General features: G+C 55.7%; 2 protein-coding genes and 1 pseudogene across 2 annotated transcripts; 2 read left to right on the top strand and 1 right to left on the bottom strand.

Annotated features, from left to right (window-relative positions):
- Positions 1 to 3,944: 3,944 nt before the first annotated feature.
- On the top strand, positions 3,945 to 6,745 carry SNX22 (sorting nexin 22). The gene is made up of 7 exons (XM_054564514.1): positions 3,945 to 4,043; positions 4,400 to 4,483; positions 4,897 to 5,001; positions 5,473 to 5,567; positions 5,921 to 5,957; positions 6,201 to 6,261; positions 6,624 to 6,745. The coding sequence occupies exons 1-7, from the start codon at positions 3,969 to 3,971 to the stop codon at positions 6,743 to 6,745; spliced, it is 579 nt and encodes a 192-aa protein (XP_054420489.1). The 5' UTR covers positions 3,945 to 3,968.
- A 485-nt stretch (positions 6,746 to 7,230) lies between these two features.
- On the bottom strand, positions 7,231 to 14,155 carry PPIB (peptidylprolyl isomerase B). Its single transcript, XM_054564500.1, has 5 exons — positions 13,962 to 14,155; positions 13,180 to 13,293; positions 11,063 to 11,156; positions 8,159 to 8,343; positions 7,231 to 7,562 (listed from the first exon to the last, which is right to left on the bottom strand). Exons 1-5 carry the CDS (start codon positions 14,094 to 14,096, stop codon positions 7,440 to 7,442), a joined length of 651 nt encoding a protein of 216 aa, XP_054420475.1. The 5' UTR covers positions 14,097 to 14,155; the 3' UTR covers positions 7,231 to 7,439.
- Positions 11,261 to 12,453, top strand: LOC129064416 (WW domain-binding protein 1-like; annotated as a pseudogene).
- Positions 14,156 to 14,513: the final 358 nt, after the last annotated feature.

The raw sequence follows: 14,513 nt of genomic DNA, 5'->3' as shown, positions 1-14,513 counted from the left end.
GGGGCCTTCCTAACACAGCCCCTCCAGGGCCCACTTCCCCTCATACCTCGGTTTCCTCATCTGTGTATAAGAGGGAGGTTAAACTGGGGCAATAGTTTAAAATGTTTTAGCAGCAGAACTATTTTTGAGACATCTCCACCGAAGTCTGATATTTAAAACAAAAATATTCTTTCATTATTAGTAGTATATTATTTCAAATTTGTAAGATGTACAATACGTATTTAAAAGGCAAGGAGTAAGTACTCTGAGGCTGGTAGAATGAACGGGATAGTTGCTAATTCACAGCAACTTCTACTTCCAATTTATTCTTTCACATTATTTTGGTTGCACAATATTGAGAAAATCTGGAAAATCCTGATCACAGAGTTAGTAGCGAAATAGTAGTTTCTTTTTTAAGCTAACTGCGTTGCAGTCTCAGGATACTGAAAGAGGAATAGTAGAGGCTGTTTTCATTGTTTCAAAGTTGAATCAGTCACAATATATAGAATGAGTCACGTAATTGCCAATATCCCACAGTTTTGGCCTATAAAACAGCAAATTCAGTCAAATAATCATAACTAACATTCATTTGCTGTGTGGCAGGCTGCATGCTAAACGTTTTAGAAGTGTGATGTCAGTCAATCCACACAATTCTCTCCTTGTGCAGATAAGGACCCCGAGGCACAGGGAGTTGTCCAAGATCGCCCAGGTGACCAGAGCCAGGCTGGGAGGACCAGTCCAGGCCCAGCCTTGCTCCCCGCTCCCCGGGGGGGCGGGGTCCCCTCTGGCCAGTCCACCTCTGGCCACCTGCCTGGAGAAAAGAATCTAGCCTCTGTGCCCAGCAGCGCCTGCCAGCGCAAAAGCCCAGGAGCTGTTTGTTTTCTTAACGGGGTTAATCAAACCTCCCGAGCCCCGCCGCAGCCCCGCACAAGTGGCGGCGCTCAAAGGGGCTTTGTGTGACGGTAGCAGGAGGGCGAGGGCCCAAGCTGGGCCGGGACCAGAGACCCAGCCCCTCCCACCGGGGGCCTGTCACGGGAAACCCCTCCCCCGCATCCCCACTTCCCCGCCGGCCCTTCCTGCCCTCCGCTGGGACCTTGGTCCCATCTCCAGGCTCTGGGCGGGCCCAGTGCGGAGAGAGGGGCCCAGCTCCCTGACAGGGCTGCTGTGGGAGTCAAGAGATCCGTGTCTCCAGCTTGGTCCCCAGCCAGCAGTCAGCGCCACCAGGCCACTTGGAGGTTCCATGCCAGGCCTATGTATTCGGAAAACGGGTCAGGGCCCTCTGAGGTCTGACAGGCCACGTTGTCCATAGTGATAAGTGCCTAACCAGAGCCACTGCTCCATAATTTGATCTGGAAATGCCCTGGCCAAAAAAATGTGCCCAACCAGGACTTTTAACCAACTTTACCCCAGAAATTTGGGCATCGAATCCATACGTTAGAGAGTGATAGAGAAAAGACCAGGATTTGTCCAGTAAAACAAGTCCTTCTAATATTGGGAGTCACTTTGAAGGGCTCCACACCCATCATACAGAGTCTGGAACTCAGCTCAGTGTTCGTGTACTGCGCTGGCCAATGCTTAACGTGCACAGAAAATAACCTTTGCCTTTGACTAGTAACTAACTGCTTTGGGGTTCCCATGATCTCCTTTCAGGAAACTATTTCCCATAACTTGTACTCTATCCCCAAAGACATCTTAAGTGGATCTGGATTTCCTTCATTAATTTTCATTTGAGGCCATAGAATGCTATGGAATTTTATGAGTTATTCGTATCAAATCTCCCTGTGTAACTAATGATGAAAATCCATTGATTTGCAGCTTCTCAAAATTAAGTTAATATCAAGGTGGAGAACAATCTGAAGAGAGAAAGAGAGTGGGGAGGGGCCTAATTCTGAAGGAGTGAAGAGCATCCCCATTGTTATCCTGATGCTTAGAGCACTGGCAGCCCTCACTCCCTTCCCGCCTCTCTCCCAGGCCTCCCCTCCACCCCACTCCCCCGCCAGCCTTTCCCCAGCACCCCACTCCCGCATTCATCCATGTAGTCTTCTGGCCCAATGGTTTTTGAGCATCTACTACATGTCAGGCAACATGGCGGCAACCACCAGCAAGACAGACCCGGTCCCTGGCCTGACGGCGCTGAGTGGGGGCAGAGTCCCAGAAACCAGGGAGACATCCCATAGAGAGTAACCTCATTTTGGAACAGACAGGGTGACACGGTAAGGTGATTAGGAAGGAAACTCACCTTTGAGGAGGTGAGAGAGGCTAAGAACTGGAAGTTTTAGGCTAACTCCCTCCCATGAAGAGTCAGGGAAAAGCATTCCAGGGAGAGGAATCAGTAAGTACAAAGGCCCTGAGGCAGGAAGAGCTCAGCAGGCCTGAGGATAGGGAAGAAAGCCCTGTGTCTGCAGCCCGGAGCCCAGGTTTTAGGCAGATGCCTTGAGGACAGCTGGCACCGCTAGGTGGAGAACAGACTTTGTTTGGAGGGAGGCACTGAAAAACAGGGTGATCCATTTGGAGAATGGCAGTTTTCTAGGTGGTAGATATGGAGGCAGAGAGGCAAAGTCATCAGGATGGGTGACCAAGAAGTTTAGAGGTCTGGGGTGCATGGAGAGGACTCCTGGACAGCAGGACAAGCAGAGTAGGGTCCCTGATGGCAGGAAATGAAACCCAAGCACTTCTCGTCGTGGTGGGTCGTTTCCCTTCCAGGGAGTTTCAGCTTCCTGATTCTAGGGCCCTTGTGAGGTTGGAACTTGGGGGGGAAATTGTGAGTATTGGAGAGACTTGCTTTTCCCCTTTGGGGTTCATCTCTCGGCCCCTGTGAAGAGCAGAGCTGGGGATGGAGAGTCTCTGCCCAGCTCGGAAGCACCCCTGCACTAGCCAGACACCGGGAGTCAGTGGTTCCCCAACCTCACCCCCTCAGGCAGGTACTCTGCTTCCTCCTTCCCACCGTGAGGCCTCCCACTAGGTGTGAGCTCCTGCAGGCTGGGCCTTCTCTCCCTCCACTTCCCACCCCCTGCCTTTGTAGCAGAAGTCAGTGGAGTGGACTCTGCTGAATGCCTGAGGTGTGGAGGCCCAGAGCTGGGAGGAGCAGAGACCCTTTCTAGTGGGGCGGGGGGAGGCGGGGGAGGCGGGCGTGGGGCAGTGAGAGAATTATGGAGTAAATCCTGTCACATACCCAGGAAGACCCTGACCAGAGGGATGGGCAAGAGCAGCCCAGTGCCACCTTGCAGAGACCCTCATTCCCATCTGTTGCCCTGGGCACCAACACCACTCACCTACGCCTCCAGGGCAAGCCCTCAAGCTGCTGTTTCTCAACACCTACTCTGCCGGGGGCTTAACAGGGATCATCTCACTCAATTTTCAGACACTGTCCCAGGGGAAACACATTATCCTAATTTTACAGATGCGCACAGGTCTACACTGTTTGGGGAAATCCAAGCTGTCTGACCCCCAAAGCAGAGCCTAGGTCCCTAAACTGTCTCTTCCCATCAAACTGGGCCTGAAGCAAGATGAATGGATTTAACAAACACAAAATGGAACACACACACACACCCCACCCCACCCCGACAACAACAAAGAATGAATGAAGCGGTTTGTGGATCCTGGGAGTGGGGGTCATCAAAGCCAGATGGGGTCCAGGCGTGGCCACTCTCACAGGGTCCAGGTTGAAGGTGGAAGGAAAGGCGTTGAGGGCAACCTGGCCGCAGGAAATGAGTGTGAGGAATGTCCCTGGTTGGTCCCCAAGGTGAATGTTGACAAATGTGTGCCTTTCCGCCAAAGTGTCCCCACCCGCGCAGCAGCCCCACCGGGCTCAGGGGGGGCGGTTCAGCGCTCGAGGCCTAATCTGCCCCGGGCAAGACCCGGCTGCGGGAAGGAACGCCCCGGGGCGGGGCCATCTGGGGGCGGGGCCGGCCCACAGGGGTCTCCGCGCTTGGCTGGGAGAACTTTGGTTTCGAGCTCCCCGCGAGGAGGGGAGGGGTGCTTGAGCGCGGATGCTGGAAGTTCACATCCCGTCCGTGGGGCCGGAGGCCCAGGCGCCCAGGCAGAGCCCGGAGAAAGGGCACATGGTGAGCGGGGCCAATGGATGTGAAGGGGCGCGGGGACCCGCCGGACTTCTCCGTGCCAAGCGTAGTGGGGATCCCTCTTCCTGGGCTGGGGCGTCCGAGTGTGACGGGCGCGACCGTCGGAGGACAGTTTGCTGAGGGTTGCGGGGCGCTTGGATTTGCCAGTCCCGAGGCCGGCGGTCCAGGCTGTTGACGGACTGCACGGAGTGGAGGGCGGGTCCGCGCGCTCCTTCTCCCGAGAGCGTAGGGAACGCTGGAGGGTCTCCGGGGAGCGGCGGCGCTCCGAGGCCGCTTTGTGCCTTTAAGCGCGGGGCGGGTGGGGCCTCATGCGCCCCCGTCTGCCCGCGCGCTCCCGGCAGGTGTTCCGAGTGGAGGTGCAGTACCGCGGGCGCAGACACACCGTGCCGAGGCGCTACAGCGAGTTCCACGCGCTGCACAAGCGGGTGAGGCCGCGCTGCCAGGCGACCGACTGACCCCAGCCCGGCTCCTGCCCAGCCCCAGGGGGCGGCAGACTAGCTGCGGCCCCTGTCCCTGTCCCCCCCCCCCACCCCCGCCCCCGTCACCACCCCAGTCCCTGGAGCGCTCAGGTCCTGGGCACTGGCGTCCTCGCTGGCTGCGGGGTGGACACAGAGGGGCAGGTCTCAGCCGGTGCTGCCCAAGACCCTGCGTTGCCGGCGCACCGTCGGGCGTCTGCGGCTGTTGGGGCCTCTCTCGTCCCTGTCCCAACCACACCCGGATCCGTCCTAGGGCAGAGCCTTAAGTTTGGGGGTGGGGAGAGGGGAGGGCCCTTGCTAGGGAAAGCGAGCTTAAGACTCAGTCGCTGCGCTGTGACCGCGCCGCGGTGACCTCCTGGCAGATCAAGAAACTCTACAAAGTGCCCGAATTCCCCTCGAAACGCCTGCCCAACTGGAGGGCCCGAGGATTGGAGCAGCGGCGGCAGGGCTTGGAGGCCTACATCCAGGTGGGCATGGGTCTTCCTCTGTTGCCCCCCAGCCTGCTGCACTAGAGATGTGAGCCAGAGAGGTGTGGCTGCACCGGGCGAGGCAGGAGGCCAGTCGTGGGCATGATTTTCCTACCCTAAGCCTTAATTCTTCTGGATAGTAATTTCAGAATTGATTGAATTCAGCTTCATTCAAAGTTTCATTGAACGGCGGCCACTAGCCTCCTGGGTGCCAAGCAGGTGGTCCCAGTTCGGTGAAAGGAAGCTCTTTTCCCCCTCCAGGGTGAGACCCTGCACTGACCTCATGATGAGGCTGAAGGGCAGGGACCCCTTCCCTCCTCCCCGCACAGCGATGCCAGATGACAGGCCAGGTAGCCAGTGCTCTTGAAGTGCACAGTCGTTTTGGCAGGACCCCTGCGTTTTCATCCTGCCCTGGGCGGCGTGCATCACACAGCTGGGTCTGACACAGGCGTCCCCTGTCCTCCTCTCCAGGGCGTCCTGCACCTGAACCGCGATGTTCCCAAGGAGCTCCTGGAGTTCCTGAGTCTTCGGCACTTCCCCACAGACCCCAAAGCCAGCAGCTGGGGGTGAGCATCTCTAGGGGCCATGGCTTGGCATGGGAGGGTCCCCGCTGTTGGGGGAAAGGGACTTGCTGCAACAAGCAGTTGAAGGTTTTAGAGGTCACGCCCTGTTCCTTTTCACGTCTGTGAGGCCCGAGCCTGATCCTTTTCACCTTGAGACATGACCACCGTCGTCAGCTTTCCTGACCCCCGTGGAGGGGTGTTGTCTGGCCCTGGTTACCTCAGCCACCTCCGGAACTGAGCCTGTTACAAATAGAAGCAGTGGCCCCCTGGGAGGTGAAATTCTGGTGTTCCGCTTCTCCACCCCTTCCTCATGCTCCCCTGGGCACCCTAGGGCAACTCATACTCTTTTTTTTAAGAGCCCTGGGGGAGTTCCTGCCTAGCAACCGCAGGCAAGTTAAAGCCCCTTCCCGGTCCTGCTGCCCCCTGGTGGCCATAGGCCAGGAGGCCGGTCTGCTGCCTCTGGTGTGTCTTTCCCGTTCTACTGGTCCAGGTTTTCCTGTTGGTGCCTCCTGAGACAGCTGCCAAGTCATTTTTCCTTGTGGGTTGTTCATCTCGATTCCTAGTCTCTACCCAATGGGAGACTTTGCCCCACCTCGCCCTGCACTGCTCATGGGCCCTCTTCCTTGTAGCTTGCAGCTGCACCACCGGCCTGTCATCAGCTTCTGCAGGGATCCCTACACCTCCACCTCGTCCCCAGGTGAGGGGCTGCCTCTGATCTGTAACCCACATATAGAGCCCAGGAAGCAGGGTGGGCGGACTGGGGGTGCACCGGCCATCTCTCAGCTTCCAGGAGCCGTGAGCAGCTTCTCCCTGCTGCCAGCTTTGTATTCTCTGGGGAGCAGACACAGTGAAATATGCTTGGCTCCCTGGTCTGCATTCCTCACCAGCCTGGCTTTACCACACTAATGTGAACTGAGTGTGAACTGCGAGTGCCCAGGCCTCATTTCCGGTGACGCGCTGGTACCTGCTGCCTTGGCAGGGGCCCAGGGAGCTGCAGCCTGAGACCAGGGCCGTCCCACACCTCCTTCCCCGCTTTCTCTGCTTTTCCTCCCATCCTAGAGCCTCTGCCCAATGTGGTGGTAAATGGCGTGCTCCAGGGCTTCTACAGCTTCAGCACCTACCCAGCGGATGCCCAGCCAGAGGCTCCCTGCCTCCCTGCACCTAGGTCGCCGATGCTCTGACCAGCCCAGAGGCCTTTGGACCAACTGCCAGGATAGTCACCTGCCTCAGTCTGTGAGCCCCAGGAGAGAGACATGGGCTGGGTTCTCCTGGGCCTCAGGACTGACCTACCCCAGGGTCAGAAGTCAACTGCACTAGTGGCTGGGGTGATAGAACTGCACACTCACAGCCCTGGGGCCAGGGCATGGACAACAGAGGGTAAGGATAAAGGGAGAATTTAGGGGTAGGCCATGAAAAGGTGCAGGTGTCCTTCACTGACACCAGCAGGGGGCAAGCAAAGGTTGAAAGGTTGAGGCACAGCAACTGGCAGTTTAGAAGCAAGGAGCAGACACCGGACAGTTTGTGGGTAGCACCTGTGGCGAGTTCAGGGCGGAGCCCAAGAAGGGGACGAGCACCTGCTGCCACAGGAGCCCCAGGTGGGCTGGAACGCAGACTTGGGCACAGGTGTTGCAGGCCCAAGAACCCAGCATGTACACAGGTTATATATTAAAAAAAACCACCTTTTTTTTTTTAATTGGTCATCACTGATAAGAGTTTGTTACAAAACTGGACCGTGGATCGTGAGGGAAGGGGTCCGCTCTGTCGGATGTCAGCATGGGGCCAGCGCAGCGGAGCCCTGCGGTGGGCTGTCTTCACCCCCACAGAGAGGGCAACAGGGCCAGACACAGTCGCTCAAAAGGAAGAGGCTCCTGGGGCCTACTCCTTGGCAATGGCAAAGGGCTTTTCCACCTCGATCTTGCCACAGTCTGCGATGATCACGTCCTTCAGGGGCTTGTCCCGCCCATCCGTCTTGGTGCTCTCCACCTTCCGTACCACCTCCTGGGAAGGAAAGACACAAGCAAGAAGGCGCGGTGGGTCAGGAGGTCCACCACGCATGGCAGACAGGCCCCAGCGTACAGCTGTGGAGAACTGAGACTTCCATGTGACAGACAGACTACAGACCCCAAGGCACCAATATCCTAACAGAGTCACGGCCAGGTGCCATCCCAGAGCAGGGAGAACCCAGCTGTGACAAGGGGATGCAGCATTTTGATCCTCTGAAGTATGACCCAGGTTGGACAAAGGGCGAGGAAGAGGGAAAGGGTGGCTGGGAAGTGGGCACCCGGTGCCCTGTGCACCTCAGGGTGGTGTGCAGGCTCATCACACTCTTAACAGAGCGGAGGTCCCTGCAGCAGCACAACCGCAACCAGGCCCGGCCGGCCTCTGCCTGGCGCTCGGAAGGATGCAGGACTTCGGGGCAGGGAGAGGCAGGCTACGTATTCTTCAATCCCCCCAGGTCTGCAGATGTGAACACTGGTCAGAATCTGTGGGCTCCCTTTTGGGAAAGGGATAAAATATAGGGACCCCTGGCCCTCAAGGTCTGTCACATCCCTGGTAAGCATTGCCCGGGTTTGGCCCCCATCTCTGAAACTCACCATGCCTTCTAGAACTTTGCCAAACACTACGTGCTTGCCATCCAGCCAGGCTGTCTTGACCGTCGTGATAAAGAACTGGGAACCGTTGGTGTCTTTGCCCGCGTTGGCCATGCTCACCCAGCCGGGCCCATAGTGTTTTAGCTTGAAGTTCTCATCGGGGAAGCGTTCACCGTAGATGCTTTTACCTGGGAATAAACAAGCGTAGGTCAGAGGAGCTGGGTTGGCACAAACCAAGTAGATCTTTGGGAGAGGATACCAGGGTCTCAACCTGCCCTGTGCCAGCCCTGGCTGGTTTAGGGAGTAGCTCACATGATGGATTACTCTGAGAATGTAGTTTATGGCTTTTAAATGATGGCCTGAGAGGCCTGCCACAGAGGGATTTTGGTGGAGAGGTTCTGTGTAGGATGCAGGGGTGGGAGAAGGTGTAAGAACGCTCTAGAAAGGAAGAAGGTTGTGGCTGACCAGCTTTGCTTCCTAAGAGCACAAACTACTGAGGCAGCTGCCATTTGGGTTCTGGAAAGTCAAGAGCCTTTATCAATGAATGAACAGAAAATAAAAGGTGACAATGAATGTGTGTAAGTGTCACCCCTTAAGGGGCCTGGGCCAGGGCAGAGGACAAAGGGAGCCGAGGGCAGACAGAGTTTCACAGATCCTACGATACAGGAGAAACACTGCCTCCTCTCTTTTGTCTCCTGGAGATTAACACCGAGCTAGTGAACTAGAGGCCCTGAGAAACCCAGCAAGAAAGTAATTTTCATTTTGTTTTACTCAACACCCTCCAAAACCTTTTTTTTTCCTTTTCAATACACCTATTTTCACCCTGTGGTTCCACAGAATGGAACCAGGCTGGGAAATTTCCTAGACTGATGCTAATCAGGGAGATACTTCTGACTGTGTAGCTAGTGGGAAAAGACTGAAAACCAAGAATTTCTAGGCGCTGGCTGGCAGGGGAGGGAGTGTCCCAACCTGTGCCCTACTTCTCAGTCCCACACCAGGAAGACACTGGCCTCCGCCACCGAGCACTGGCTCCTGGCTGGGCTGCCAGCTAAAAGCCTCTCCTTGCGAGGATCCTCTTTGTAAATCTCAGCCAGCTGCAGGATTTCAATTGCGACTGATATCCAGATAATCCCCACATCCACATCCTTTGCTCCAATCACTGTCCCAAGATACAGGGAGTTCCAAACTTAAAGGGACAGTTTTTCATGTTAAACTCAACATATTTCATACTGTCGCCTAATGGACATCAGTTATTCCTTTGCCAGCTCTTCCTCTGCACACCGTGGGCCCCACCCCCATCACACGTGCATTCTTTCTGACCATTCCTGCGGCTCCCACGGCAGCAATGGCTACTGCTTAGAGCGGTAACAGCACCTGCCATTTTACACATTAAAAAAACCACACCTGATGAGGCAGGATCTAATAAACCTATTTCAAAGATGAAGAAACTGAGGCACAGAGAGGTTAAAAGTACCCCAGCTAGGAAGTAGCCAAGCTGCAACTCAAACCAAGGGGGCCTGGCTCTCAAATCTCTGCTCTCACCCACGAGGCCGTCCTATCTTGGGGCGCAAGCCCATACCATCCCACCCAGGGACAACTCCCCGGCCCCTCGCCAGTCTGCTTGCTCCTGCCTCCACATCCTCAATCTCGCCGCTATATTATTTTCCTTTAAACTCCTTTGTGACTGGGCCTGCCCCGCAATTCAAGTTTTCGGTGGATCCTCACATTCCCCAGACCCCACTTTGGCCAAGTTCCTGCCGCAGAACACAGCTGGGCTCACAACATAGTCATGCCTCTTCTTTGCCCATTCCTAGTCTCTCCAGCGGGCACCCTGCTCAAATCTTGCCTCACACTGGCAAGGCCATTTCCTGAGCACTGTGGCCCCGTGCCATTCCTCTGCTAGTCAGCACTTCGGCAATGGCGGACCTTACTGAGCACCTACTGGGGACTTTCAGTCAAGATCTCACCCAACCCTCACAGCACCCGTAACTCTTATCACTCTTTACACAAGAGGAAACTGAAGCCCAGAGGACTCACTTATAAGGTCACAAAGCAAGAAGGTGGCAGACATCGGGCCCCACCCTGCTGTGTCTGCCTCCACAAATATGGAGCTTTGGATTACGTATGCCTTGCCTTCCTCCTCCACTGCTGCCGCCAGTACTTCCATCTTGTATCGCTATGGAGTTGCTTAGTGTTTCCTTAGTTCTTCCCCCCTGGCTGATCACTGGAGGACAGAGGCTGAGTCCTAGAGGCTGTATTACAGCCAAGGTGTGAGCTTTCAGGTACCAGAAGTGAAAGGGAGCTGCTGCCCCACTGAGTGTTGTGTCCTCGGCAGCCAACAGAGCCCGGCCAATAAATACTCATTGACGGGGTGAGCTGCAGGTCTGGTCTGAGGGAACAGCAGGCCATGCACCCAAGTATGGTGAGACCTATGGGTTAGTCCAGGGTATCAGTCTGTCTGGCTGTCTTATGCAAGTAATGTAGAGGGGACACTCGGTCAGCCCTGCCCAAGTGGCCTCCCGTGGGAGACTACCAAGAAAAGCAGCTTCTCCCACCCCCACTGTGGCTTCCACGGCCGCCCACACAGGCTTTGCATGCCTGACCCAGAATCACCTACCCATATGTTTCACTCTGCTCCCTTCTGCCATGAGATGCTGCAAGAAGCCACCGCAACTGCAGGCCCGGACCAGCAAGTCTGCCAGCTGGGTGAGATCCTCTTACGTCCCCCTGAACCACCCCGTTACTCCCTCTTCTTTGCATGGGGTGCCCTGTGCCAAGAAGGGTGCAGCTGGTCTCAATGCAGATGACAGGCCTGCCTCTGGAGCCAGGGAGGCGGCCCTGTCTACCTGGCACAGCCCAGCCCGCCCACCTGCACTGACAGCCCTCTGCCCGGAGGACCCGAGTTACCTCCTGTGCCATCTCCCCGAGTGAAGTCTCCACCCTGGATCATGAAGTCCTTGATCACACGATGGAATTTGCTGTTTTTGTAGCCAAATCCTTTCTAGAAAAAGGGATGAGAAGGTGAGGAGGTGGCACAAGGCACCAGGCGGACACTAAAAGGCCCCGCAGGAACCCAGCCCACAGCGCCTGCTCACAGGAGACATCATGGCTGGCCAGTCCTCGTTCAACGTGCCAGTGAGCAGTGACTACAGGCCAGGCTTGGGGCACGAAGATCCAGAAAAGGCTAAACTGCACATTCTCCTGCCTTGACACACTTCCAGGACCTTCTGTAATTCTACTTCACATAATGCCCCTGCCTTTTCCCTCTCATTGTTTCCTAATCATAAGAACAGATGCCCCCCCCGCCGCAAAAGTTATCTGCTGACCCAATGAAAAGTTGGAATATAAACTTTCTTAAACAGGGCAGTCGTTTTCTTAAAACCTGGAAAACTCTGGGCTCCTTACTCTTAAGAGAAAGCTCTGGTGCAGACCACAGGCCGCGGTGTCCGCGGGTGTGCTTTCCTTGCTTATCGCAGCGTCTTAAAGATAAATTTTCTCAACAAGAAAAATCCAGAGCTCTGGACTTGGTGTAAAACACTCAAGATATGCCAACACTGCCCGGATGGGAGCTCTGGCCGCACAGGCGGCAGGGGAGGAGTGGCTGGCAGTAGAGGAGGCTGTCGTCTTCAGGGGCTGTAGGTGGAGGCACGGCTGGGGCCAGCAGTGAGAATGGCAGCAAGGTATCCTGAGGGCATTTTGGGTGCCACAAAAGCAGCTTCGAGAGCTTTGCCCAGGAGTGAACCACCAGCCCCATCTCTGCGAGCATGGTCCCTACTGCAGGGAAACCGGCTGCTGCACCTACTACCCTGAGCTCTGGTGGTTCTGGCTGCTCTGGACCGTCCTCATCCTCTTCAGCTGCTGTTGCACTTTACATCATCGATGAGCTAAACTCCAGCTGCAGCAACAGCAATGGCAGCATGCGATCAACGTGTAGGCCCACCACAGGGCACACCATGGGGCTGGCCCTGTTCCTCCTGGTTCACTGCTTGACTGGAGCCGTCTCAGTGCCTTCAAACCCCCAGCCTATGAGGGTGTGGTTCACCACCCGCTCCTTACACGGTGGTCCAGGCTTCCCCTTGACTGTTTCCAGGGAATGTACCCCCTGCTCCTCCACCTCTAGCTGCCCTGCCCACTGTGAGAGAACAAATGTGGAAGGTGTTTGCTCCCACCAGAGTGCCCCCCTCATCCGGAGGGTTAGCCCAGGGCAGGGGTGAGCCCTGCCCCCACAACCCCTGACTGGTGACTCGGTCATGGAGCTCTGACCTTGTCATGACTTCTGTGAGGGCGAGCCGGTCTAGGAGGCTAGGGCTAGTGCCGCCCAGCCAGATCTGGGGGACTGCTCCCCTTGGACACTGCTGCTAGATCCCACATCCCAAGTTTCTTCTGTGGGGCTGGCTTCCAGTGAAGGGGATAGCTCATACGCAGTTTTGGGAGGGTGGGTGAGTTACTTGCCCAATGGCAACAGCCCTGGTCCCAACTCCTTGGGTTTTCTTTGGCCTCTCCCTGCCCTCCTAGAATCTGCCTGCAAGGGCTGGAGTCCCGGGTAGAGCAGTCATGTTTGGGGGACTATGCTATCTCTACCCCCAATGACATACACAGGAACCTCTGATCTCATTAAAGAGATGTGACCATAGCCCTGGCTGGTGTGACCCAGTGGAATGAGTGCTGACCTGCGAACCAGAGGGTCACAGGTCCGATTCCCAGTCTGGGCACATGTGTGGGTTGCAGGCCAGGTGCCCAGTAGGGGGCGCATGAGAGGCAACCACACATTGATGTTTTTCTCCTTTTTTCTCCCTCCCTTTCCCTCTTTCTAGAAATAAAATCTTTAAAAAGAAAAAGGGATGTGAACACCACCATCAACAACAAAAAAGATAAGAGTACTGGGTTTCCCTTGCCAACAGGACAACAGCTAGTTGGTACTGAGGGCTACTGCTGTAGACATGCCACGCTGTGCTGTTTGCTGCCAGCTCTACATGCCAACTTCACTTGGTTTGAATTTGACTACCTCCACTCTAGCCACTTACCTCTCCTGTGGCTAAGGCCACAAAATTATCCACTGTTTTTGGAACAGTCTTTCCAAAGAGACCTATGACCACCCGGCCTATATCTTCATCTCCGATTCGCAGGTCGAAGTACACCTGAGGATAAAGAACATTTTAAACTTAGCCTCTTTAAAGGGGCCTTGGTAGGGAGAGGAGGGCCCAAGAAGCTACCCTGAGGATGACAGAGAAAACAGAGCCTTGTTTTAAGAGTCGTGTTTCTGAATCTGATTTTGGTGGGGACAAAAATCCTATGAGAATCTAATGAAAATTCCAGACCCATTTCCCAGAAAGCATGTTTACACTCTCCTTAGACTGCAGGGTAAGAACCTTTGCTCTAGATAAATAATGGGCCCAGGTTCTAGAAATTAACATAAAAATAACACAATGTAGGTTTAAACTATATTGCTGAGCTTTGTAATAAGCAGTGGATATAATTTGACCTAAGGAGAGAAAGAATTCACAATCTGGCAGACGTGATATTTCACCGTTTCGCCAGCACTGCAGGGTATTTGCAAATAGACTTCTCTGAGGCTGACGGTACCAGCCCCAGCAGGGCAACCCAGGAGCTGACCCCTGGGTCCGGGAAGGGGTTTCGGAGTGGTCAGGGTCACTCTGTGGTCTGAATGGGGGAAGACCGTCCTGGCGTCACGAGCTCACAGCCGGGAAACCAGGGAGGGGCTGAGGCAAATCTGAGGACGCCCAGGCCAACCCCAGGCAGCGGACGGAGGGCCTTGCTGGGTAGGTCTGGGAAAGGGAGGCCGGACCTTGACGGTGACTTTGGGCCCCTTCTTCTTCTCATCGGCCGTAGAGGATCCTGGCAACAGCAGGAAGAAAACGGAGCCCACGATCAGGGCAGCAGCGAAGAGAATCTTCATGTTCCGCTCAGAGAGGCGAAGCATCCACCAGGAGAAGCAAGCGGGACCCGGGCAGCCGAGGGCCGGAAGAAGGTGGGGCACGGCGGCGTGGGCACAGGCGCCGCCACCGAGAGCGGCTGTGGGGGAAACTGGGGCTCCTGCAGGCCTTCTGGAAGGAGGCTGGCCTCATTTCCCCCCTCTGGAGCGGCGCCGGATAGTAAGTCCCCGTGGGGGGCGGAGCCCGACTCGCCGGTGGGACGAGCGAAGACGCGGGCTCGTGGGTGGCTGCCACGTTACTGCGGCCTCATTGGCTCCTCTGCTCCCGAAATGCCCACCCCCATAAAAAAGATCGCTGAGGGCAGGCCCCATCAAAGAGCGCAGAGACTGGGTTTCTGAAACTACAAAACCCAGCATGCAGAGCGGCGCAGCGCGTGGCTCTCTCTGCCTTTGCGGAAGTGGAAG

This window comes from Pteronotus mesoamericanus, unplaced genomic scaffold (assembly GCF_021234165.1).
Source record: "Pteronotus mesoamericanus isolate MK-2021 breed Mesoamerican mustached bat unplaced genomic scaffold, CSHL_Meso_final contig_164, whole genome shotgun sequence".
Classification (NCBI taxonomy): domain Eukaryota; kingdom Metazoa; phylum Chordata; class Mammalia; order Chiroptera; family Mormoopidae; genus Pteronotus; species Pteronotus mesoamericanus.
The sequence above is the reverse complement of the archived record's forward strand: the minus strand, read 5'-3'. Positions and strand labels throughout refer to the sequence as shown.

Excerpts from the sequence above, each read along its gene's own strand:
- PPIB (XM_054564500.1), bottom strand. The coding sequence starts at position 14,096 with ATGCTTCGCCTCTCTGAGCGGAACATGAAGATTCTCTTCGCTGCTGCC. Across the intron at positions 11,157-13,179 it reads TGGCCTTAGCCACAGGAGAG|AAAGGATTTGGCTACAAAAA; the intron begins GTAAGTGGCTAG and ends CCCTTTTTCTAG. Across the intron at positions 7,563-8,158 it reads GCAAAGTTCTAGAAGGCATG|GAGGTGGTACGGAAGGTGGA; the intron begins GTGAGTTTCAGA and ends TTTCCTTCCCAG.
- SNX22 (XM_054564514.1), top strand. The coding sequence starts at position 3,969 with ATGCTGGAAGTTCACATCCCGTCCGTGGGGCCGGAGGCCCAGGCGCCC. Across the intron at positions 4,044-4,399 it reads GCCCGGAGAAAGGGCACATG|GTGTTCCGAGTGGAGGTGCA; the intron begins GTGAGCGGGGCC and ends CGCTCCCGGCAG. Across the intron at positions 5,568-5,920 it reads CCCAAAGCCAGCAGCTGGGG|AGCCCTGGGGGAGTTCCTGC; the intron begins GTGAGCATCTCT and ends CTTTTTTTTAAG.